We start from the raw sequence: 25,416 nt of genomic DNA, 5'->3' as shown, positions 1-25,416 counted from the left end.
ATAGATTGATAGATATTGTTTTTTCCCACTTGCATTACTCTCTAGTGATAGAGAGAGTACATATATTACTCTCTAGTGATAGAAAATTTCACTTTACAGGTGGAAATACTTAAGAAACTGTGTAAAGTACTCCCATTAAAACAAAAACTTCCTTGCTCACATTGATCCACTCACTAAGTTTTTGCAAAATAGAATGGGCCAATGATCTCTCATAATACTCAGAAGAGTTTAATCTCTCCTGACCTAAACTCTAACCATCAGCTGTAACGATAGACAATAGTCATCTCATCTCAAAATCTTAACGGGCTCTCCCCTTGAAACAATTCCAGGAAGACCCATGAGACTGTGATGACTCCTCCTCTATCGGATTCCACCTTGTAAACACTTCAAGCTTGTCAAATATTGTCAAAAATGACATCATATGCCCAACAGGTGCAAGCTGCATTTTCAAAGAGAATATTACCAGCTATACCCTTACATGATTTGTAGTCAGGAGACTGGAGATGCTGGAAGAGAAACTGATGAAAGTTGGTTGTACTAGATGGGCAGGCCAAGGTGGGAGGATCACTTGAGGCCGAGAGTTCAAGATCAGCCTGGACAACATAGCAAAAAACTTTAAAAATTAGCTGGGCATGATGGTGTGTACTGTAGTCTCAGCTACTCAGGAGGCTGAGGCAGAGGATTGCTAGAGCCCAGGAGTTCAAGACTGCAGTGAGCTATGATCACACCACTGCACTCCACCCTGTGCAACAGAATGAAACCCTGTCTCTGAAAAAGAAGAAGAAGAAGAAGAAGAAGACTAGAAAAGACCATTTCAGGTCCTTTTAACTACAAGTACTACATTTTAACTCCAGAGTGTGTAGCCATGGGTACATGCAAGCCAGTGTCAGTGTGTTAAGTATCCTACCACTGAGACATCTCTCCAGTCCCACTAGAGACTTAACTCTGAGAGTCATCAAAAAGGACTGCATAAGCAAAGACTTCCTGAAGTGGAGAGCCCTCTCCCAAGACCTTCTAGTTAAGATCCAGAATCAGGGCAACAGACCCTCATTTTATTATTTGACTCCTCTTTTTCCCTTTATTGTTTTTATTTTGTGGTATCTCAAGATACTAGATTGTTAAAATGGTCACCCTACTCTTTTTTTTCCTTTTTTTGACACTTTCATTTTCCAGAAACTCTGTGAATTTGCCTTTCTCAAACAACTGCAACAACAGCCAATCTTTTCAGCTGCTGGATTTCTCATCCAGCCCCAGATGTTCTAGTAAGACCCTTATACCCATGCCTATAGGACTAAATGGTACCAGATTTCACCCTAAGACTGACCATGTCATTCCCTTCTATCTTCAATACAGAAATATTAACCTTGAGACATCTATATGCCTTAACTTGACACTAGGTCATTAACAATTAACTGTTGTTTCTGATATTTCCAAGAACTTTCAAAGAAACTGGGGAAATATCAAGAATAGGATAGGCATGAGACTAATGATGCAAACTATAGTCCAATTATTTTACCACAAATCTAAACAAAAACTATATAAATGATTTATTTAACTCTAGAGTGTTTTCATCAACAATCAGATCTATTAAATTCAGACAATAAGTGGTACCTACCATAAACAACACATATATGCCTTCTCAATGTGCACTTCTGGGACTTTCTTTGGGTGTAATAAAATGGATTTTCTATGCTTGCTGCATTAAAATATGCTGTACACTTTCAGTATATTCATTCAGCCTTTCCAAACATTCAAAACAGAACCTCCCAGTGATCTTATTTTATTAATATTTTGACATGTTACCTTACCAGGAGGTATCCATGATACTGTATTTTACTGATTTGTGCAAGGATTTATACTCTGAACAGGAGTTCCTGAAATAGATCATGTTATCCACAATTTATATCAGACTTTGGCTCAAATAGCAAATGAAATAGCTCAAGCATTAGAAGCAGAACATTTAAGCGTAAATCTATCAGATAGAATTTTTATTTGCTCACCAGCCAAGCTGGAGTCTTAGAATTTTTATTTGCTCACAAGCCAAGGTGAAGTCGGGGCAATGGGTGACACATTTTATTATGTCTGGATAAATACTTCAGGAGAAATGGGGCAATAAATCAATGAATGAATGAAAAAGCCACTTGCTTATCTAATATTGGCCAAACTAATCCTTTGGCAAGTTTGACAAAGCCCAAATTGCTCTCCTGGTTGGGCTTTGGGAAACTAAAACATTGGACATGAAGTGAGTTTCGATATTTATTATTATGATTGAACTCAGGCTTTTTGCCCTCCTCCACCGTCTAACTCCAACTGCCTAAATGTGGCTGCACAGCCAGGATCTCAAAACAACAGTTAACCCATGATCAGAGTCAAAAGGAACCTGAAACCTTCATAGTCAGCCCGGCTTGGTTGCTGAGTGACTGAGGCAGTAGTTGAGAAATTCTGGAAGGGAGCTGGTGCCCAAATGACATAGCTGAGATGAAGGTGTTAACTAAAGACAGTGACAGCCAAAACACAGAGACAGCCTGTCACACATTGCTCATAGCTAAACTTCCGAGGCCTTATGGGGAACCCATAAACAACCGAATTTGTTTTCTTTGAGGACCTAGTCTGCTGTCCAAGGGCAGAACAGCCCACTTGGCCCCTTGCTGGTCACCAGTTCGCCCAGCAAGAGGAAAGCAGGGTTCACCATTTTCAAATATGCCTGTGGTTTTCCTTCTTACCTCTCTCTTCTTCTTCCTTGTAGATAAATCCTTTGTTAGATGAAATCAATCTGTTATTAGTATTTTGTATTCAAGTAAGTTAGCTTGATAATAACTAACAATATGCCTTTGAGTTATTCTTTGAAACATGCCACCTAACCTCAATGAACCTCAGTTTACTCATCTTGTGAAATGGGAATGCACAGTACACATCTAGAGAGAATTAAGTGAAATCATGAAAGTGACAGTGCCTAGCACTGGATCTGGCACATATGCAGAAAAGTTGCCTGTCCAGATGGAGTTAATGAGGAAGGTGTTCAATCAAGCAGTCAACAAGCATTACAGGTAGGTAAGTGCCTAAGTGGAATGCTTAGTGAAATCCTAATCAATCAATTAACCACCATATGTGTTTTCAGTTCCTCGCCCTGGGGAAGATATGAAAGGACAGACAAGATCCCTTCCTTTAAGGAAACAGAAGATGAGTCAGAGAGATAAAATACACGCATGGCGCAATACGTCAAGAACATGGCTATGGTGGGACTTCACAATTTGAATAAACTGCAGAAGGACAAAGGAGGGCGAGGACAGTTAATGTAAGAGTGCATGAAGGTAAGGAGGAGCAGAGTCAGGCCCACCAGGTAATCAGAACCCTCCATCTCAGCTCCCTTCTGGTGCCCCAACAGAGTTCTTCAGCACATGTTATAGGCAATACCATACAGCAAGCTTGTTCAACCTATGGCCCTCATGCCACATGCGGCCCAGGATGGCTTTGAATTTGGCCCAACACAAATTTGTAAACTTTCTTAAAACATTATGAGATTTTTTTTCAATTTTTTTCTAGCTCATCAGCTATCGTTAGTGTTAGTGTATTTTAGGTGTGGCCCAAGACAATTCTTCTTCTTCCAATGTGGCAAAAGATTGGACACCCTCACCCCTGCCCCAGATTGAAATCTTGAGTTATATAAATTATCTGTTCCTCAGTTTCCTCATCTATAAAATAGAAATAACAATACCTACTTGCAAGAGTTGTGTGCTTTAAATGAGATAATGGATGAAAAGCACTTAGCACAGTGCCAATACAAAGCAGGCAAAATATAATAGTTATTATTATTTCAGTTATTTGTTATTGGCATTGTCTTTCTAGTCTCTGTTCTCTCACATCCTCTCTTCCAACCATGTTAGAAAATACCACTTTGCTCCCAGTTTCACAGATTCCTTGCTCTTTCTGGCTTCTACCTTTGTTTATGCTGAATGTACTACAGCCCGTTCCCTCCACCTTTACCCTCCAAACCTGCACAGAACACATCAACCTGCCACTGCCGTTTCCAGTGTTCAAGGTCTAGATTAAATCTGCAAAGACTTCCCAGATTAATTTGCTCACCACTCGATTGCAAGGTTTTTACCTTTTATAGCACTCTTCACAGACAGCATTGCATTACAATTGCTTTTATAGGCAAAAGCCTCTAATTGGCTTCTGAGGCAAGCATACTGCTTTATTAACCTTTGCTTTCCCTACGGCCAGCCTAAAAAAAGGTACATAGTAGGCTAGTTAGAACCAAAAGCCAGAAATTCTTCACTTGGGTTCTCTAGGATAAAGGGCAATTAGCAACCCCTGCTTCTAGAGCCCACCAGGATTATGCATTGTATGCATGGGTAGGCCATAAGAGGAACTGATCCAGGAATCAGAACCAACAATCTGAAAATATGTGTGAATTGTGCATCCTTACGGCATTCTGAACAACAAACACTTTTGGTGGCTGAAATCCCTAATGATGATAATTCATAATTACTGGATTGTATGTTTGCTGGTGTGCGTCCACGCATGCGCACATGTGTGCAAGTCCAAATGCCAAATCTTTGTATTGTGTGGCTTCCTGCATGTTTTTCAGGGTTGCAAAACCCACTAACCAGAGCATATTCAGCTTTAGCCTTGGCTTATATGAGAGCTTTCACTGTGTTGAAATCTAAGGCAAGTATTTTTTAACAAAAGTCAAGTGTGCCCTTTGGGTGAATTGAATTCGATCTCACAGTGAAAGATTGCATTTGTCAGTTTTGATGTACTGTTTCTTTAAATATCACATCTTCTTTTGCATGTTTATTAGCTTCATTAAAGATATTCTGTCTATCTTTTTCATGACATGTCTATCTTTTCCACATCCTTAAAGGCAGAGAAGGACTCAGGAGCCTTCAGAGCTCCCTGTAGAGTCCCCCTTCCTCTCTGCTCAGTCCTGCCAGCTACTGCCCCGCCATTGGCTGCATCTTCTAAAAGATCAAAAAACAAATCAACAACCCTTCACCAGCTTTTGCTACGGAGTTTACGAAAGCATATATTAAATCTAATAACTTTGGTTATGGTGTTCAAGCAGCAGTGGTGGTGAATGGCTTATCCTGCTGACAAATGCACTCCATTAGACTCTACCCTTATCTTGGGCACTGGGAAAGATAAACAGAATAATCCAAAAGATGCCCATGCAGTCGCAGGAACCTGGAGCCATCTGGTCAGGACAGAAATAAATCAGGAATGAAGCTTGAATGAATCTCCAGGGGACTCTGGGACTGAATTAACATTACTCAGATTGAAGAGCAGAGGAAACTGGTAGCAGAGACCACTGAAATGACTTTAATTAACACACAGGGAGCAAAAGGCTTTTAAAACGAAATGTCTTGTATTGGAGCTAAAGCCGAGACAATAATGTGAAAGTCCCCCAGCTTGATAAAGGTACATCACAGCATGTATTGGTTGGCAGATAAGCTCTGGCCTGGTACAGAAACACAACACAACAAAACAGAAATGTCATTTAATTGTCACTTAAACCACAGAGCTCAACTGATCAGAACTATCCAGCTGCCTTTTGTTAAGAAAGCAGTATACCTCTCAGAATTCTGTATGAGCTTGCATTTTTATATATGCATAGAGTTCCAGGTATAGCAAATCACAATTGTGCAATATTTGAAACATACAGTCATGCATCTTATAAGGACATTTCAGTCAACAATGCCCCACATATGTGACAGCAGTCCCATAAGATGATAATAGAGCTAAAAATTCCTATAACCTAGTGACATCATTATGGAAATTCCTATCACCCAGTGATGTCATAGCCATAATGACATCATAGTACAACTCATTACCTTGCCTATGTTTGGATATGTTTAGATACACAAATACTTAGCATTGTGGGACAAATGCCTACAGTATTGAGTACAGTAACATACTGTACAGGTTTGTAGCCTAGGAGCAATAGGCTATACCATATAGCCTATAGGTGTGTAGTAGGCTATACCATCTAGGTTTGTATAAGTACACTCCATGATGTTCACACAATGATGAAGTCCATTCTCACCATAAACCCAGCTACTCAGGAGGCTGAGGCAGGAGAATCACTTGAACCTGGGAGGCGGAGGTTGCAGTGAGCCGAGATTGCACCACTGCACTCCAGCCTGGGCGACAGAGCAAAACTCCGTCTCAAAAAAAAAAAAAAAAAGGTTTCATTGACTCAGTTCTGCAGGCTATACAGGAAGCATGAGTGGGAGGCCTCAGGAAACTTACAATCATGGCAGAAGGTGAAGGGGAAGCAAGCACCTCCTTCATGTGATGGCAGGAGAGAGACAGAGAGCAAAGCAGGAAGTGCAACACACTTTTAAACCATCAGATCTCGTGAGAATTCACTCACTGTTACAGGAACAGCAAGGGGGAAATCCGCTCCCATGATTCAATCGCCTCCCACCAGGCCCCTCCTCCAACACATGGGGATTACAATTCCACATGAGATTTGGGCGGGGGCACAGAGCCAAACTATATCAATATCCCTGTTGTTAAGTGATGCACGACTATAGTTATGTTAAAGAATTTTTTGCTGTTTATCTAAAATTCTAATTTAACTGGATCTCCTATCCTTTATCTGGCAACCTTACTGTGGAAATAAATGAAGACCACCCAAATGAGAACAAACAGAGGCTATTTATTCAGAGCTTGCTACAGAAAGAAAGTCAGCCACCATCATTTGTGGTTGGCAGAGATTCAAAGGCAGGCAGGGGAGTGGGAAAGAGCTTCAGGTATGCCCTGGTTGGAGGCTATTGGTGGGCTAACTAGGAGTTGGACATGTTATGTGATTGGTCTGGGGAGCAGATTTGGCTTTCTCCAGTCAGATGTAAGTTGGAAGCTGGGGCAAAAATATAGGGCAGTTGTTGATGAAGATCTGACTGTTCTGGGCCAGCTGCTGCGGAGATTGTGGTTTGAATTCCCAAGATAGCTGTTGCAGAGGTGGTAGTTTAACCTGCTATAAAGGTTGCAGCAGAGGTGATGGTTGGGCAAAGGACCTGAATAGACATTTCTCCAAAGAAGATATACAAATGGTCAGCAAGCACAGGAAAAGATGCTTGATATTTTCATTATTGGGTAAATGCAAATCAAAATCACAATGTGATACTACTTCAAACCCACTAGGATGGCTATAATCAAAAAGATGGAAAATAACAAGTGTTGCTGAGGAGGCAGAGAAAGAAGAACCTTCATACATTGCTCATGGGAATGTAAAACGGGGAAGCTACTGTAGAAAATAGTTTGGCACTTTAAGTTAAACATAGAATTACTCTATGATCCAACAATTCCACTCCTAGCTGTATACTCAAGAGAAATGAAAACATATGTCCATAGAAAAAATTGCACACAAATATACACAGCAACATTATATACGGTGACCAAAAATGTAGAAAGACCCTAAATGTCCATCAGCTGATGAATTGGTAAACAAAATGTGGTACATCAATATAATAGAATATTATTCAGCAATAATAAAAAATGAAATACTAATACATGGTACAATGTGGTTGAACCTTGAAAACATTATACAAAGTGAAAGAAGCCAGACACAAAAGGCTACATATTGTATAATTCCATTTACATGAAATGTCCAGAATAGGAAAATCCATAAAGACAGAAAATAGAGTTTCTTTTAGGGGTGATGAAAATGTTCTGGAATTAGTACTGATGGTTGCACAACTTTTGTGAATATACTAAAAATACTGAATGGTATACTTGAAAAAATACTGATTTTCCTTAGGGGTACATTTTCTAGTCACCACTTTTAATAAGTAAGGTATGTCTTCTAACTTTTGCAGTCCTCCTAAATGTACACCCCCAGGCAGCTGTACAAAATGGACCTGCTTTTGGTCTCTTGTCATTGTCTTATGTTCTTCTACAGACACAGCTTCAGTGTCTTCTATCTCAGTCCATTAGTTATGACTGGCAAATGCTGATAGAGACCCACATAGAGGACTTTAAAGGTTATCCAGGCCGCTTTATAAAATAGACTAGTTCAGGTGATAGAGTAAGTACTACAAAATATGCTAAGGGTTTAGGAAAGGTTTAAAAAATAGTTATGGTTTTTTTCTCCCTTTCCTTCTGCTTTTATTCTCTCTATAGTCTTAGAAAAGATGATTGTTATGGCCTCTGGTTAGTTTTAATCATCTGGGGGAAGCCTGGAAGGCCCTAAATTGCAGCTCTAATGTCCCTTTAGCTGTCTCTGCTTCAATATCTACTACTACTTTGCTTATATTTGATTTATCTCAAGCAGGGTCTTCCAAAAGTGTCTGATCAACCCATCTCCAATAAGCTGGTTGACTTTAAGATGGTAAAAGCTTTACATCTTACCTTTCTCACTGCTCTGAACACTTCGTCAAAGGCCTATTGGTAATACATGTTCTAAACTAGCCATCCTCAACACCAGATACGCATTTAAATAACCTGAGAAATACTTTTTAAATGCTCATGAATAAATAACTAAGCCCCAGACCCAGCTTAATTGTCCTGGGGTGGAGGCTGATAATCGATATCTTTGTGGTTTTTTTGTTTGTTTGTTTGTTTTTGAGATGGAGTCTCACTCTGTCACCAAGGGTGGAGTGCAATGGCACGATCTCGGCTCACTGCAACCTCTGCCTCCCAGGTTCAAGCAATTCTCCTGCCTCAACCTCCCGAGTAGCTGGGACTACAGGCATCTGCCATCATGTCCAGCTAATTTTTGTTTTGTTTTGTTTTTTTGAGATGGAGTCTTGCTCTGTCGCCCAGGCTGGAGTGCACTGGCGCAATCTCGGCTCACTGCAAGCTCCACCTCCCGGGTTCATGCCATTCTCCTGCCTCAGCCTCCCAAGTAGCTGGGACTACAGGCGCCTGCCACCACGTCTGGCTAATTTTTTGTATTTTTAGTAGAGATGGAGTTTCACCGTGTTAGCCAGGATCATCTCGATCTCCTAACCTGGTGATCTGCCCGCCTCAGCCTCCCAAAGTGCTGGGATTACAAGCATGAGCCACCACGCCCAGCCTAATTTTTGTCTTTTTGTAGAGATGGGGTTTCACCATGTTGGCCAGGATGGTCTTGAACTCCTGACCTCAGGTGATCTACCTGCCTCGGCCACCCAAAGTGCAGGGATAACAAGTGTGAACCACTGTGCCCAGCCGAAAATCAACATTTTTTAAATGTTCTACCAGGCAATTCCAATGGGCAGCCAGGGTTGATGAAAACTGCACCAAAAACACAGCTATTAGAATGATCAAAATCCAGATCACTGACAACAACAAATTCTGGGGAGGACGTGGAGCAACAGGAACTCTCATTCGTTGTTGGTGGGAATGTAAAATGGTAAAGCCAATTTGAAAGGCAGTTTGGCAGTATTTCTTACAAAACTAAACAAACTCTTACTATTCAGTCCAGTAGTTGTACTTCTTGGTATCTACCCAAAGGAGTTGAAAACTTGTGTCTGGACATGGATGTTTATAGCTTTTTTAAACTAGCATCTTTAAAGGCTTTCCCAGATAATCTCAACATCTCTGTCTTTGCATTGGTGTCAGTTGTTTGTCTTTCTCCATTTGAAATTCCATAACTTCCTTTTTTTTTTTTTTGAAATGGAGCCTCACTCTGTCACCCAGGCTGGAGTGCAGTGGCACGATCTTGGCTCACTGCAAACTCTGCCTCCCGGGTTCAAGCAATTCTCTGCCTCAGCCTCCCGAGTAGCTGGGATTACAGGTGCCCGCCACCATACCCAGCTAATTTTTGTATTTTTGATAGACATGGGGTTTCACCATCTTGGCCAGGCTGGTCTTGAACTCCTGACCTCGTGATCTACCTGCCTCAGCCTCCCAAAATGCTGGGATTACAGGTATGAGCCACTGCACCTGGCCAAGATGCCTAACTTTCATGCTTCTTCGTATTCTTAGTAATTTTGAATTATATGCTGGACATTTTGAATATCAGGTTATGAGACACTTCAACAATTTCTTTTTGTTTTGTTTTAGACACAGGGTCTCACTCTGTTGCCCAGGCTGGACTGCAGTGTGTGATCATAGCTCACTGCAGCCTTGAACTCCTGGGCTCAAGGGATCCTCCTGCCTCAGCCTTCACAGTAGCTAGGACTACAGGCATGTGTCATCACACTCAGCTATTTTTAATTGTTTTTTTGTAGAGACAAGGTCTCACTATGTTGCCCAGGTTGGAAACTCCTAGCCTCAAGCCATCTATCTTCTTACTTCAGCACGCAAAAGTGCTAGGATTATTGGTGTAAGTCACTGCTCTTGGCCACACAGAACAATTTCTATTTCTCTATCTTTGAGTTCACAAACTCTTTTCTTGTCTCCATTCTGCTATTGAATCCATTTGGTGAGAATTATTTTCCTTCGTTATCATATTTTCCACTTCTAAAATTTCCATTTGCTTCTTCTTTAAATATTTGTGTGTGTGTGTGCCAGGACTTTGTTTTTACTTGTTTCAACAGTGTTCATGATTGCTTGTTTAAGCATTTTTTTTTTAGATGGAGTCTCACTGTTGCCCAGGCCGGAGTGCAGTCGCGTGATCTCGGTTCACTGCAACCTCTGCCTCCTGGGTTCAAGCAATTCTCCTGTTTCAGACTCCCGAGTAGCTAAGACTACAGGTGCGCGCCACCATGCCCAGCTAATTTTTTGCATTTTTAGTAAAGCCGGGGTTTCACCATGTTGGTCAGGCTGGTCTCGAACTCCTGACCTCAAGTGATCCACCCGCCTCGGCCTCCCAAAGTGCTGGGATTACAGGCATGAGCAACCGCGCCCAGCCTAAGCGTTTATAAAATAGCATCTTTAAAGGCTTTCCCACATAATCCCAACATCTCTATCTTAGCAGTGATGTCTGCTGATTGTCTTTCCCTATTTCAGTGGCCCTATGTTCCTGGTTCTTCATATTCTGAGTAATTTTGAATTATATGCTAGACATTTTTAATATTTAGTTATGAGACTCTTAGTCTTGTATAATGCTATGAGGTATGTTACTATTTCTGTTTTAGCAGGTCGTCTACCTCACTTCACAGGCAGCCACCATGGTCCTTGTCCCTATGGCAGGGCCAGAGCAAGAGAGGGCCCTGGAGGAGAGGGGGGCTCAGTTGAAGATGGAATGAGTTTTGAGGGGAGCACTATTTGAGGTATTTGAGTACCCGAGGCATATGAAACAGCAGAGGGAGGTCGGATTCCATTATCTTCACGGGGATGAAAATCGGGGGTGTGGGGTGTGGGGCTGGGAACTGCAGCCCTCCCCACCTTTGGATGCTAGCCTCAGTGCGCATGTTCACTGGGTGCCTTCCCGTCGGCCCCTTCGCCCACGTGGAGAACGCCAGGGAGCTGTGAGAGTGTGCAGTCGCGTTCCTGCTGTCCGGACACTTTTTTCCTCTACTGAGACTCATCTGGCAGATCCGCAGGCCAGTCCTCCCAGGGGCTGAAGTGTGAGTGAGGGTGAGGAGGAGCGAGTGGGCTTCAGGCGGAGCCAGTGGGCTTCGGGCAGGTTCGGTGGGCCCCTCGGTCTGGTGGTGTGTGGCTTTTGAGGGAGAAGGGCCTCAGTGGCCTCCAAAAGAGAAGGGCCTTGAGCTCGTTCTCCTTCTCCTCACAGGCTGCGACGCCGCCATTGGCTTTGTGGTCGTGAAGGGGCCAGGACAGGTAGGAAAGTGGGCCATGAAGGGGAAGCGGTCAGGGGCTCAGGTGAAAGTGAGGCGAGTGCTGTGCGGGTGCTGTTGGAGGGGTCAAAGTCCCGAGGTGGTAGGAACCCATGACACAGGGCTCATTCCTGAGTCCTGAATGCGGCCCCGAGGCGGGAGGTGGGTGGTGAAGATGGCGGTAAAGAAGGGGCCTGGAACCTGGGAAGGCTGTGGGCTGGTGAGCGCCCCCCAGCGGTGTGGAGTGGGGAGTGCCCGAGTGAGAAACACCCGAGTGAGAAGCGTGGCAAGGTCTCACCTCTGCCATAGAAGGTCCGGAAACAATGGGAAGGACTGGGAGAGGCTGTGTGGCCCAACCAAAGTTGATTTGAGGGGGGTGAATGGCTCTAGTAAGTGGGAGTGTGCCAAAAGCAGCAGTCACGGGAATTGTGATTCACTAGTGTTTTCATGTGGAGTCCGCTTGTGAAACTAAACCTCATCAGAAACGTCCTCTGTCAGAGGGGCGCAGTGGTGCGCGCCTGTAGTCCCAGCTACTCCGGACGAGGCAGGAGGATCGCGTGAGCGGGAGGTCGAGGCTGCAGTGAAGTGTGATCACGCCACTGCATTCCAGCGTGAGCAACAGAGCGAGATTCTGTGTCTAAAAGAAATTTTAAAATAATGTCCTCTGCCTTTTGCCACATGCCTTAAGATGACTGCTCTGCCAGCTTGGGGAGCATAAGTGGCTTTGCAAGCACTCAGAAAACGTACACACTTGCACTTAACTCTGGGACTTATTTTGAGAGTATTTTCAAAATTAAAATGACAAGTTAACATTTAGCCATGGAAGTGATCGAATATAGCTGTCCTCTCAAGTGCATGTTCCCAATCACAATTTTCTCTTTTCAGTGTGAAATATGGGTTTTCTAAGAAGATTAATCTATCGGCGTAGACCAATGATCTATGTAGAATCTTCTGAGGTAATTGGGCCTATGCTGTTGAGTGCTTTAACGTTAATTCGATGTTTTCTATTAGCAGAAATTAATTTTTGTGATAGTGTTGTTGCATTAGTATAGATACACTAATAAAGGTAGTTCATGCTGATAAAAAAAAAGATTCTGGCATCTCATGAAGGAAATATTGATTCAGGAGGATTTTTTTTTCTCTTGTGTTCTCCAACTTTTGGCCATGACTTCCTTCTCATGCTTTGCTTGTGAATGATACATAGATTATACACATCTATTCCAACATAGAGTGCAATAGCTTCCAAAGTCCTTGTGGGTAACTTTTCTCGCAGTAACCTTTCTGTGGGTAGAGTAGCCTTATTAACCATATAGAATAAAGTTGGAGAAATATTTTTAGGTTTAGTTATGATCAGAAACATCTATGCATTCTCTGTGTGTATATGTATATATTTTTTGACATGTATTAATAACAAAACTTTTTGTCTTTGCACACTCACACACATATTCCCTACCACAAGGAGTCCAGTGATGAGCAACCTGACGAAGTGGAATCACCAACTCAAAGTCAGGATTCTACACCTGCTGAAGAGAGAGAGGATGAGGGAGCATCTGCAGCTCAAGGTGAAGGGAAAGGGAAGAAGAATGCCTGTTGGGGTGTGTGTGTGTGTGTGTGTGTGTGTGTGTGTCTCATGCATTGTCACATACCAGGAACAGGAGGAATGAAAGCCATGCAAACGATGCCTAGAAATTGACTGGAAAAGTGAAGAGGATATAGTTTGCAGCTTACCTTGGGGAAATAAATCCCTCACTATGATAAAATTTCTCCCCTTTATGAATGAGAGAATGGAGGCCCGGGGATTGTGTTTTGTCCAAGAACACTTGACTGGTGAATACAAAATTTGTGTTTTGTTCCAAAGTTTGTGTCTTCCTACCATCTATGTTGCTGTAACAATAGTAAATGATTTTGCTGAAAGTGCTTAAAACTCAAATGCTTTACTGTAATGTAGCTTAGTACTGGCCCAGGAATAGACCCAGTTCAGAGGAGCAGGAGCAACTCCAAAAACTGAGTTGCTGATTGCTGGCCACCATTTCCTTTGATATTTTTATGTGGTAAGTTTGTTGAAAGCTGGAGAATTCAGGATACTGCCATACAGGTAGCTGGTGTAGTATGATTTTTTAAGTGGCTTTTAGGAGGTGATTAAATCCTTTTATGGTTAGAAAAACCAAAAAAAAGGAATTATCCTGAGATTAACATGAGATGGAAATAATTTCTCCGAGATAAAATATTTTGAAGCAAAACAATTACCTAACTCAGGTCATGGATTATTCTAAGGATTCACTGTTAAAGGTATCTAGAATGAGACTGACAACAATGCCCATTAATTGCTGTCCACCCATTCCTTTGTTCTCAGCGTGAGACAGTATATTTGCTGTAATTCACAAATAGTGTTATTTTTGGTGCTTTGTTCTACATGGGGTTCATTTATGGAATATTACATTTAGGACCTTTGGACCTAAATATAACTTTATTTGAACAAAGTTAAGTTTCTGTTTACCCCAGTAGACAATGGGTGTCGTGACTGTAAGATTTTCCATAGTCCTCAAATCCATCCAGCTACTCAATCCTTCAGAAACTGACATTGTAATTGTAACTGAAATCCTATCCATGATGTAGACTTCAGATTTCTCAGCTGATGCACACTGCTGTTGGTACTCTATGGCCGAATATAAGTATTATACATGTCCTGTGGTTTATCCTTAGATTGTCATTTAGTAGAAAGGTCTCAAACTGGGCTTAGTGCTGTGCAATCATAGTCCCAGCTACTTGGGAGGCTGAGGTGAGAGGATCGCTTGAGCCTAGGGTTCAAGACCAGCCTGGGAAACATAGGGAGACCTCATCGCAAATAAATAAATAAATAAATAAATAAATAATAAATGTTTCATTATATAGGAAAACAAACATGTAAAGTTTGTTCTTAGCTGCTGGTAATGTTGCAACCATAACTCCTTACTGAACCATAACACTTAAAATTAGTTACCATGGTAAATTTTATGTTATGTGTATTTTTTACCACAATTAAAAAAAAAACTTCTGTCTTCCTAAAGTTCAGTGTAGTTGTCATATATTCTTACAAGTTTTTACTTTATATATTTTCAAGACATAACATTTGTAGAAAACTTGCAAGAATAGTACAATGAACTCATATACTTTTCACCTAGATTCACCAATTGTTAATAGCTTCTGCTCCATTGTTTTCATATCTCTTCCCTCCCTCTCTTACCCTGCTGCCCACACACTCACACACACACTTACGGATATTATGTTTACTCTTATTAATGCTGCATTGTTCAGATAAGGTTTCAGCTATTATGGCCCTTTACCCTAAGTACTTGAGAGTGTTGATATATCCTCAGAACAAAGAAAAAGTCATTCCTTGGATAATCACTGCACAATGATCAAACTCAGGACATTTAACAATGAGAACCTGCAGTCATTTAATATACAGAGTATACTCAGATTTTGCCAGTTATCCAGATAATTTTCTTTTTTCTTTCTTTTTTTTTTTTTTTCAGACGGAGTCTCACTCTGTTGCCCAGGTTGGAGTGCAGTGGCAAGATCTCGGCTCTCTCTAAACTCTGCCTCCCAGGCTCAAGAGATTCTCATGCCTCAGCCTCCTGAGTAGTTGGGACTACAGGCAATGGCCACCGCACCTGCCTAATTTATTTTTTCTTTTGTATTTTTAGCAGAGCCTGGGTTTCACCATGTTGGCCAGGCTGGTCTCTAACTCCTGACCTCAGATGATCCGCCCACCTCGGTCTCCCAAAGTGCTGGGATTCCAGGTGTGAGCCACCACGCCCGGCTGGCTGATACTGACATTTTTCAAGAGGATAGACCAGTTGGTTTGCGGAACGTTTAGCACTTTGGGCTTTTTTGTGTAGTTTCTAAAGACTGTTTTTTCACTCACCATTTATTGGTGCCTACTCATGCCATATAACTTGCTAGGTGCTAGGAGTCTAAATGCTAATGAGAGACAGGATGTCAGCCTTGAGTCATTTAATATGATAAGGACCATCAGAAATACAATAATAGATAAGTGCAAAGGAGGCAACAAAGTTGTCTGAGGGCAGTCTTCAGAAAGGAAGAGGGTAATATTTGGAAAACCCTGTTTTCCTGTCTTCTGCCAACAGACTCCTGAAATAATGTTCTTGGGATTCTTATCAACACATTTATTATTACAGTACCTAAAGCTTTTATTTAATAAGACCAAGAGCATGAATATTATTTTCTTATTCATATTTCATGTGTTGCTGCTTAAAATGATAATTTTGTTTTATCTTTAAGGGCAGGAGCCTGAAGCTGATGGGCAGGAGCCTGAAGCTGATAGCCAGGAACTGGTTCAGCCACAGACTGGGTGTGAGCTTGGAGATGGTCCTGATACCAAGAGGGTGTGCCTGCGAAATGAAGAGCAGATGAAACTGCCCGCAGAAGGTAGGTAGTCCATTAAGCATGCAAATTGTAGGGTGTCTGTTTCCACAGTATTATAATTTTCTTTTTTTTTCTGAGATGGAGTCTCACTCTGTCACCCAGGCTGGAGTGCAGTGGCTCAATCTTGGCTCACTGCAACATCCACCTGCTGGGTTTAAGTGATTCTCCTGCCTCAGCCTCCCGAGCAGCTAAGATTACAGGCGTATGCCACCACAGGCACCTAATTTTTGTAATTTTAGTAGAGACGGGGTTTTGTCATGTTGCACAGGCTGGTGTCGAACTCCTGACCTCAGATGATCCACCCAGCTTAGCCTCCCAAAGTCCTGAGGTTACAGCCCTGCCACAGTGCCTGACAAATAAATGTTTCTTTTTTTTTTTTGTATTTTAGTAGAGACGGGATTTCACCACATTAGCCAGGCTGGCCTTGAACTCCCGACCTCAAGTGATCTGCCCACCTTGGCATCCCAAAATGTTGGCATTAAAGGTGTGAGCCACCATGCCTGGCCCAGATAATTTCCTTTATAGAATTTCTTTTTCTGATCCAGAGTCCAGTTCAAGATCACGTCTTGCATGTGCTCGTCATGTGTTTCTAGTTTCCTTTAATCTGGAATGTTTCCTTAATTTTTCTTTGTCATTCAGGATACGGACATTTTTGAAGAGGATAGACAAGTTGGTGTGCAGAATGTTCAGGATTTGGGGATTTTTCATGTATTTTTTAAAGAACTTTTTTCACTCAGCGTTTATTGGTGGCTACTCATGCCATGTAGGAGTCTAAGTGCCAGGAGTGTAAGTGCTGTGAGAGACAGGGTTTCAGTCTTGAGTCATTTAATATGATAAGGACAATCAGAAGTAGAATAACAAAGAAGTGCAAAGGCAGCAACAAAGTTGTCTGAGGGCAGTCTTCGGAAAGGAAGAGGGTAATATTTGGAAAACCCTGTTTTCCTGTTTTCTGCCAAAAGACTCCTGAAATCATGTTCTTGGGATTCTTATCAACACATTTATTATTACACTAGTGAAAGCTTTTATTTAATAACACTGAGAGCATGAATATTATTTTCTTGTTCATATTTCATGTTTTACTGCTTAAATTGATTTTATATATATATATATATATATATATATATATATATATATATTTTTTTTTTTTTTTTTTTTTTTAAGGGCCAGAGCCTGAAGCGGATAGCCAGGAACAGGTTCACCCGAAGACTGGGTGTGAGCACGGAGATGGTCCTGATGTCCAGGAGTTGGGCCTGCCAAATCCAGAGGAGATGAAAACACCTGAGGAAGGTAGGCAATCCATTAGGCATGCAAATTGTAGGGTGTCTGTTTCCACAGTATCATATTATAATAATTATTATTTTTTTGAGACAGAGTCTCGCTCTGTCAACCAGGCTGGAGTGCAGTGGTGCCATCTCGGCTCACTGGAGCTTCTGCCTCCCAGGTTCAAGTGATTCTCCTCCCTCAGCCTCCCAAGTAGCTGGGATTACAGGCATGCTCCACCACGCCCAGCTAATTTTTGTATTTTTAGTAGAGATGAGGTTTCGCCATTTTGCATAAGCTGGTCTCAAACTCCTGATCTCAGGTGATCCACCCACCTCAGCCTCCTAAAGTGCCAGGATTACAGGCATGAGCCACTGCACCTGACCCAGTATTATGTTTTTAATAACACAGGGGTAACAATACTGCCTCCTTAATAATAGAATTCTTATATAAAGGTTATTTGAAACGTAGTTCAGGTCCCAGCAGCCAACTTATAGACTGTCAGATACAGAAACAAACTGAGTCAAAGCCATATTGAATTATAACTTTTGAGTATAAATCCTTAAACCAATAGCTCATGATTTTCAGATGCTTTTGTAAAGGTCTGCTTTTAATCAATACATAACACATTTGTAACACCCATCAGTTGGTGTGAAATATGCTGAAGCATGGATGCAGGTTCTAATACCAGCTCTTACAGCATTGGTGAGATTCTGAGCAAATCCCTTACCTTCTAAACCTATCTTTGGTCTTATAAAAATAGTGAGTTTAAGTCAGATATTTTAAAATCCTTTTCCATTCTGGTTCTTTCATACTCTGATCCTGTTGCATAGAATGCATAGGATACAGAGATCATCTGTTTTACATGATTTATTTATCATAAATCATGAAACCCTGGCCTGAGTCATCTGAAAACCTCTGAATTGAGATTTCATTGCTACTAAGAAAGGGAGCGGGCACTCTGCTTCATGTTAGTTTTTCTGTGTGGAGACCTGAATGCCTATTCTTAGGTACTGTCAATTTTTGAATTGTCGCTCTGACAGAGTGACGAGTCTCACTCTGTCACCCAGACTGGGGTGCTGTGGTGCGATTTCAGCTCACTGCAACCTCAGCCTCCCAGGCTCAAGTGATCCTCCCAACTTAGCCTCCTGAGCAGCTGGAACTACAGGCACAAGCTGCCATGCCTGACTGATGTTGTTTTGTTAAAAAAAATTTTTTATACAGATGAGGTCTCACTGTGTTGCCCAGGCTGGGATTCTCTGGCCCTTAATGAATAAGTGCTTTTTAAATCTTTCTCCAAGGAAACCTTGAGTGAGTGAATAATCAAATGGTGAGAGACCATTTAGTTTCCATTTTCTGTGGGATGTAGGTCAGTGATGCTCAGCATGGGTGTGAGTAAGATGCCTGTGCTACGCACACTCCCTGCCCCACTGTCAGTCTTCATGAGCCACTATTTCTAGTAAGACTGTAGACACATACATGATCTCTAACCATATCAAATGTTGCATGTAGGTTTCAGATTTTGAGGCATCAGTTGGTAAGATTTGAAGTTCAAAGACCATGACTCCAGTACTTTCTGAGTAATCCACCGAAGTATGTTTTACACATGTGTTTTCCAAATTGCTGACTGTTAATTATAAGTGCTTCTGGATTTAAAGGAAGCACCTGATGTTTACGGAATTAATTACCTTTAAATTCTACAGGTCTACCCTCAAAGTTTATACAGAGGTTTAGTTGGCTATAAGACACAGGATCTCCCTTAGAGTTCTATCTTTAGTCCATTTTATAAAACCCAAATTGTAGTGTCCTTTGTGTGCCTTTAGGGTCATCTAAATAATCTGCTGCTAAATCATGTTCCTAACAGTTATGTTTCTGTTACAGATGAAGGGCAATCACAGCCTTAAAAGAAGACACGCTGAAATGGTGCAGGCTGCTCCTGTGTTGGAAATTTGACCATTAAAATTCTCCCAATAAAGCTTTACAGCCTTCTGCAAAGAAGTCTTGTGCATCTTTTGTTAATTTTATTTCCAGGTGTTTGATGCTCTGAAATGTGTATCATTCTTTGACATTTTATATGCTAGCTGTTTGAGCTGGTATGTAGAGGCATAATTCCTACATATTGAGTTTCTATCCAGCAACCTTGTTAAATATGCTTATTAATTCTAAAAGTTTACTTCTAGATCCTTTTCAGTTTTCAACATACAGAATCATATCGTCTTTGAATAAGAACAGTTTTGTTTCTGCCACTTTTTTTTTCTGTTTTCTTTTGTATTTTTTGTAGACACGTGGTTTTGCCATGTTGCCCAGTTTGTTCTTGAACTCCTGAGCTCAAGTGATCCACCCACCTCGGCCTCCCAAAGTGCTGGGATTGCAGGCATGAGCCACTGCGCCCGGCCTGTTGCTGCCATTTTAAACACTTTTATTTCCTTTTCTGATTTTAGGGGCATTGGGCAGACCCACTGGTATAATGGTGATAGTGGACATCCCTGTCTTATCCCTGATCAGAAATGGAAAAATTTCAACATTTCAACATAATATTTACCGTACTTTTTTTGTAGATTGACTTCAACAGTCAGTCATTCCACTCTGCTCTAGTTTGCTGAGAGTATTCATTTTGGATATATGTTGAGTTTCATCAAACACTGCATCTATTGTGATTATCACCGCACTTTTTCATTAATCTGTTAAAGTAGTGAATTAGATTGATAAATTTGTACTTTTTTGTTTTATATTTTTAAAAATTGAGACAGAGTGTCACTCTGTCACCCAGGCTGGAGTGCTGTGGTGTTATCACAGCTCACTTCAGCCTTGACCTCCGGGGCACAAGGGATCCTCCCACCTCAGCCTCCTGAATAGGACTATAGGCACATGCCACCATGTCCAGCTAGTTTTTCTATTGTTTCGTACAGATAAGATTTTGTCATGTTGCCCAGGCTGCTCTGGAACTTCTGAGCTCAGGTGATCTGCTCACCTCAGCCTCCCAAAGTGCTAGGATTACAGGTGTGAGCCTTGGCCTGGCCACGTTTTTCTTACATAAGGGTCTTGTCTATGTAAAGACTCAACTTACCTGTACGTTTGTGTGGGTGGGCTAACAGCATGATGAAATTTATCGTTCTATTGATTTAAAGAAAACTATCCTTGACTTTCTAATGTGTAAGTACATCAAAGCATAACTATAATTATTTTGAACGCATATATTGTTATGGGTGTTGGGACCCCTGCACTTTCCGCTGCTGTGGGAGTATGTCCTTGTAGGTATCTTTATTCTGTTTTCTCAACTGCAAACATCCTAGGACCATGGGTTGTGACTGGCAAGGAATGTGCCTTGTTAATTTCAAGATGGAGTTGATTTTCAAGTGGTTTCACTCTGGCTGTCCTAGGCTCCTGTTTCCCTAATATTTTCACTTCTTCTGTGATTCTGATGCTACAAATGATAGATGTTTTAGTATTTTCTTACAGGTCCACGAGGTTGTATTCCTTTTTCTTTCAGTTTCTTTCTCTGACTTGTTCATACTGAACAATTTCTTTTTGTTTTGTTTTAGACACAGGGTCTCACTCTATTGCCCAAGCTGGAGAGCAGTGGTGAGATCATAGCTCACTGCAGCCTTGAACTCCTGGGCTCAAGGGATCCTCCTCCCTCAGCCTTCACAGTAGCTGACTACAGGCACATGCCATCACACTCAAGCTATTTTTAATTGTTTTTTATAAAGATGAGGTCTCACTATGTTGCCCAGGCTGGTCTCAAACTGCTAGCATCCAGCCATCTGTTGTCTTACTTCAGCCTGCAAAAGCGCTAGGACTACTGGTGTAAGTCACAGCTCTTGGCCAGATAGAACAATTTCTTTTTATCTATCTTTGTGTTCACTAACTCTTTGCTTGTCTCCATTCTGCTATTGAACCCATTCAGTGGGAATTTTTTCCTTGGTTATCATATCTTCCACTTCTAAAATTTCCATTTGTTTCTTCTTTAAATATTCTTTTTTTGTGGCGGGACTTTCTGTTTTTTCTTGTTGCAAAAGTGTGCATGATTGCTTGTTTAAGCACCTTTATTCATAATTGCCAAAACTTGGCAGAAAGCAAAGTGTCCTTCAGTAAGTGAATGGACTAATAAACTGTCTACAGATAGCCAGTGGAATATTATTCAGCTGTAAAGTGAAATGGACTATCAAGCCATGAAAAGACATGGAAGAAACTTTAATTTCTATTACTAAGTGAAGGTAGCCAGTCTAAAAAGGCTTACTTGGCTATGATTACATGCTGTATGATTCCAACTATATGATATTATGGGTAGGGCAAAACTATGGAGAAAATAAAAAGATCAGTGGTTGCCAGGGTTATAGAGCAGGAAGGGATGAATAGGTGGAGCATGGAGGATTTTTAGAGCAGTGAATCTACTCTGTATGATACTATAATGGGTACATGTCATTATACCTTTGTCCAAACTTATTAAATGTACAACACCAAGAGTGAATCCTAATGTAAACTATGGACTGTGGGTGATAATGATGTGTCATTGCAGGCTCAATTGTAACAAATGTACCACTCCTTTGGGGGATGTTGATAATGGGGAGAATTGTGCATGTGTTGGGCCCAGGAGTATATAGGATATCTCTATACCTTCCTCTCAATTTTGATGTGGTCCTAAAACTTCTCTTTAAAAAAAGTCTGTTAATTTTTAAAAAAATTACTAAGTACTGAAAAAATTTAAATATTCATTCCTGGGCCAATTAAAAGAGATTAACAGAGTGGATAAAAAATAATCAAACCATATGCCATATACAAGAAACTCATTTCACATATGACCACATAGGTAGATAGAAACTAAAAGAATGGAAAAACATGTTCAATGCAAACATTAATTTTTAAAAAACTAGGAGTGGGCCAGGCGTGGTGGCTCATGCCTGTAATCCCAGCACTTTTGGAGGCCAAAGTGGGCGGATCACGAGGTCAGGAGTTTGAGACCAGCCTGACCAACATGGAGAAACCCTGTCTCTACTAAAAATACAAAATTAGCTGGGCGTGGTGGCACGCACCTGTACTCCCAGCTACTCAGGAGGCTGAGGCAGAAGAATTGCTTGAACCCGGGAGGCAGAGGTTGCAGTGAGCCAAGATCATGCCACTGCACTCCAGCCTGGGTGACAGAGCGAGACTCCATCTCAAAAAAAAAAAAAAAAAAAAACAACTGGGAGTGACTGCATTAATATTAGGTAAAGTAGACTTCAGAGCAAAGCGAATTACTAGAAATGAAGAGGGACATCACATAATAAAAAGATCAATCCACCAAGAAGAAATAATGATATCAATTGAGGCAGAAAAAGCATCTGCAAAATCCCACACCCACTCATGATTTTAAAAAAAACACTCTCAGCAAACCATGAATAGAGTGGAATTTCTTCAATTTGATACAGTTCATCTACAAAAAAACTAAAAATCATATTTAATTGTGAAAGACTGAATGTTTTCCCCCAACGCCAGGAAAAAGGCAAAGATGTATGTATCTCACCACTGTTATTCAACATACTACTGGAAGTTCTAGCGGAGGAATAAGACAAAAAAAAGAAAAAAGAAGAGAAAGAAAATAAGGGATACAGATGGAAATGGAAGAAATTAAACTATCCCTGTTTGCAGATGGCTATATAGAAAATCCCGAAGAATATACCCAAAAAATCCCCTCTATAACTAACATGTGAGTTCAGCAAGGATGCAGGATACAAGATGATAAATACACAAAAATCAATTGCACTTCTATATATTAACAACAAACTTGTGGAAACTGGAAATTAAAAACATAATACCATTTACAATTGCATTAAAGAAAATGAAATACTTAGGTATAAATCTAAAAGCATGTACAAGATCTGTGTGCTGAAATTTGCAAGAGACTGATAAAAGAAATTAAAGACCTAAGTAAATGGAGTGACATACTGTGTCTGTGGATTGGAAGACTCAAAATAGTGGAGATGTCAAATCTCCCCAAATAGATCTTTAAGTTTAATGCAATTCCCATCAAGTTTTTTGTAGACATAGACAAGCTTATTCTAAAATTCATATGGAAAGGCACAAACCCTAGAATAGCTAAAACAATTTTGAAAAGAAGAATATATTGGGAGGAATTGCTCTACCTGATGACTTGCCATCTAGCTATAGTAACCAAAGAAATTATCACATTGTCCAAGAGATAGACATACATCAATGGAACAGAATTGAAAACCCATAAATAGACCCACGCAACTGATTCTTTTTTTGATGGGGTCTTGCTATGTTACCCACACTGGACTTGAACTCCTTGGCTCAAGTGATCCTCCCACCTTAGCCTTCCATGTAACTAGGATTACAGGCATGCACCACCACATCTAGCTTTTCAACTGATTCTTGACAAAGATGGAAATGCAATCCAATTTAAAAAGGAGAGCCTTTTCAACAAATTGTGCTGGAACAATTGGACATCCATAAGCAAAAAAAAATTAAACCTTGACCTAAACCTCATACCTTATACAAAAATTAGTGCAAAATGAATCATGGACTTAATGCAAAATGTAAAACTCTAAGACCTTTAGAAACAAATCATAAGAGAAAAATCTTTGGGTCCTAGGACTAGATGAAGAGTTCTTAGATTTGACACCAAAAGCCCAATCCTTAAAAGGAAAAATTGATGAATTGGACTTTATCAAAATCAAAGACATTTGTTCTGTGAAAGACCCCTGTTAAGAAGATGAAAAGGCAAGCCATATCACAGACTGGAATAAAATAATTGCCAACCACATATCTGTCAAGGGCCCTATAGCTAGAATATATAAAGAACTCTCAGAACTCAACAATAAAAAAGCAAACAATCCAATTAGAAACTGGGCAAAAGACATGAACATATATTTCACCAAAGAGAAGATGTGAATGGCAAATGAGCACATGAAAGGATGTTCAACATCAGTAGCCATTAGATAAATGTAAAATAAGAGTACGAGGAGATATCATTATGCACCTATTAGAACAGTTAAAAAGTGGTAATACCAGATGTTGGTGAGGATGCACAGAAGGATGCATTGCTGATAGGAATGAAAAATGGTGTGGCGACTCTAGAAAAGAGTGGGGGAATGAATAAAAAGAGATAACATGAAGGGATTCTTGTGTGGTGATGAGCCAGCTCTATATCTTGATTGTGATAGTGGCACAGAACTACACACACACACACACACACACACACACAAATGTAGTTTTCTTAAAATGGTAGAAATAGAACAGAATAGAGAACCCAGAAATAAATCCACACATCTTTGGTGAACTCATTTTCAACAAAGGTAGCAAGAATATACATTGGGGAATAGACAGTCTCTTCAATAAATGGTGCTGGGAAAACTGGATATCCATATGCAAAGAATGAAACTAGGCCCCTACCTCTTGCCATTACAAAAATCAACTCAAGATGGATTAAAGACTTAAATCTAAGACCTCAAACTATGAAACTACTACTAGAAAACATTGGGAAAACTCTCCAGAGCATTGGTGTGGACAAAGATTGCTTCAGTAATACTTCAAACGCACAAGCATCCAAATCAAAAAATGGATAAGTAGGATCACATCAAGTTCAAAATCTTCTGCACAGCAAAGGAAACAATCAACAAAGTGAAGAGACAACCCACAGAATGGGAGAAAACATTTGCAAACTACCCATCCGACAAGTTGTTAATAACCAGAATATATAAGTAGCTCAAACAACTCAACAGGAAAAAGTCTAATAATCTGACCTTAAAATGGGCAAAAGATCTCAATAGACATTTCTGAAAAGAAGACCTACAAATGACACACAGGTATATGAAAAGGTGCTCAACATCATTGATCATCAGAGAAATGCAAATCAAAACTAAAATGAGATATCATCTCTCCTCAGTTAAAATGGCTTTTATCCAAAAGACAGGCAATAATGAATGCTGGAGGGGATGTACAGAAAAGGCAACCCTCGTACACTGTTGATGGCAATGTGAATAAGTACAACCACTATGGAGAAAGGTTTGGGAGTTCCTCAAAAAATTAACAATAGAGCTACCATATGATCCAGCAATCCCACTACTAGATACATACCCAA

At 40.7% G+C, this 25,416-nt stretch overlaps 1 protein-coding gene across 3 annotated transcripts; it reads left to right on the top strand.

Annotated features, from left to right (window-relative positions):
* The first annotated feature begins 11,285 nt into the window (after nucleotides 1-11,285).
* PAGE1 (PAGE family member 1) lies at nucleotides 11,286-19,334 on the top strand. Of its 3 annotated transcripts, XM_016942945.3 has the most exons (7): nucleotides 11,321-11,441; nucleotides 11,606-11,652; nucleotides 12,534-12,604; nucleotides 13,108-13,210; nucleotides 15,933-16,079; nucleotides 17,238-17,363; nucleotides 19,218-19,334. In XM_016942945.3, exons 3-7 carry the CDS (start codon nucleotides 12,542-12,544, stop codon nucleotides 19,238-19,240), a joined length of 462 nt encoding a protein of 153 aa, XP_016798434.1. In that variant the 5' UTR covers nucleotides 11,321-11,441; nucleotides 11,606-11,652; nucleotides 12,534-12,541; the 3' UTR covers nucleotides 19,241-19,334. The 3 variants fall into 3 exon arrangements, with proteins under 3 accessions (XP_016798433.1, XP_016798434.1, XP_016798435.1); XM_016942944.3 differs by lacking the exon at nucleotides 11,606-11,652 and having other exon boundaries at nucleotides 11,286-11,441; XM_016942946.3 differs by lacking the exon at nucleotides 11,606-11,652 and having other exon boundaries at nucleotides 11,365-11,451.
* Nucleotides 19,335-25,416: the final 6,082 nt, after the last annotated feature.

The sequence above is a fragment of the Pan troglodytes genome, chromosome X (genome assembly GCF_028858775.2).
Source record: "Pan troglodytes isolate AG18354 chromosome X, NHGRI_mPanTro3-v2.0_pri, whole genome shotgun sequence".
NCBI classification, from domain to species: domain Eukaryota; kingdom Metazoa; phylum Chordata; class Mammalia; order Primates; family Hominidae; genus Pan; species Pan troglodytes.
Note: the sequence above shows the minus strand (reverse complement) of the source record. Positions and strands in the feature narration are given on the sequence as shown.

What these genes read in the sequence shown, in the direction of transcription:
- PAGE1 (XM_016942944.3), top strand. Translation starts at nt 12,542, where the DNA reads ATGGGTTTTCTAAGAAGATTAATCTATCGGCGTAGACCAATGATCTAT. An exon ending in GGGAGCATCTGCAGCTCAAG is followed by an intron (nt 13,211 to 15,932) that starts GTGAAGGGAAAG and finishes TTTATCTTTAAG; the next exon opens with GGCAGGAGCCTGAAGCTGAT. An exon ending in GATGAAACTGCCCGCAGAAG is followed by an intron (nt 16,080 to 17,237) that starts GTAGGTAGTCCA and finishes TTTTTTTTTAAG; the next exon opens with GGCCAGAGCCTGAAGCGGAT.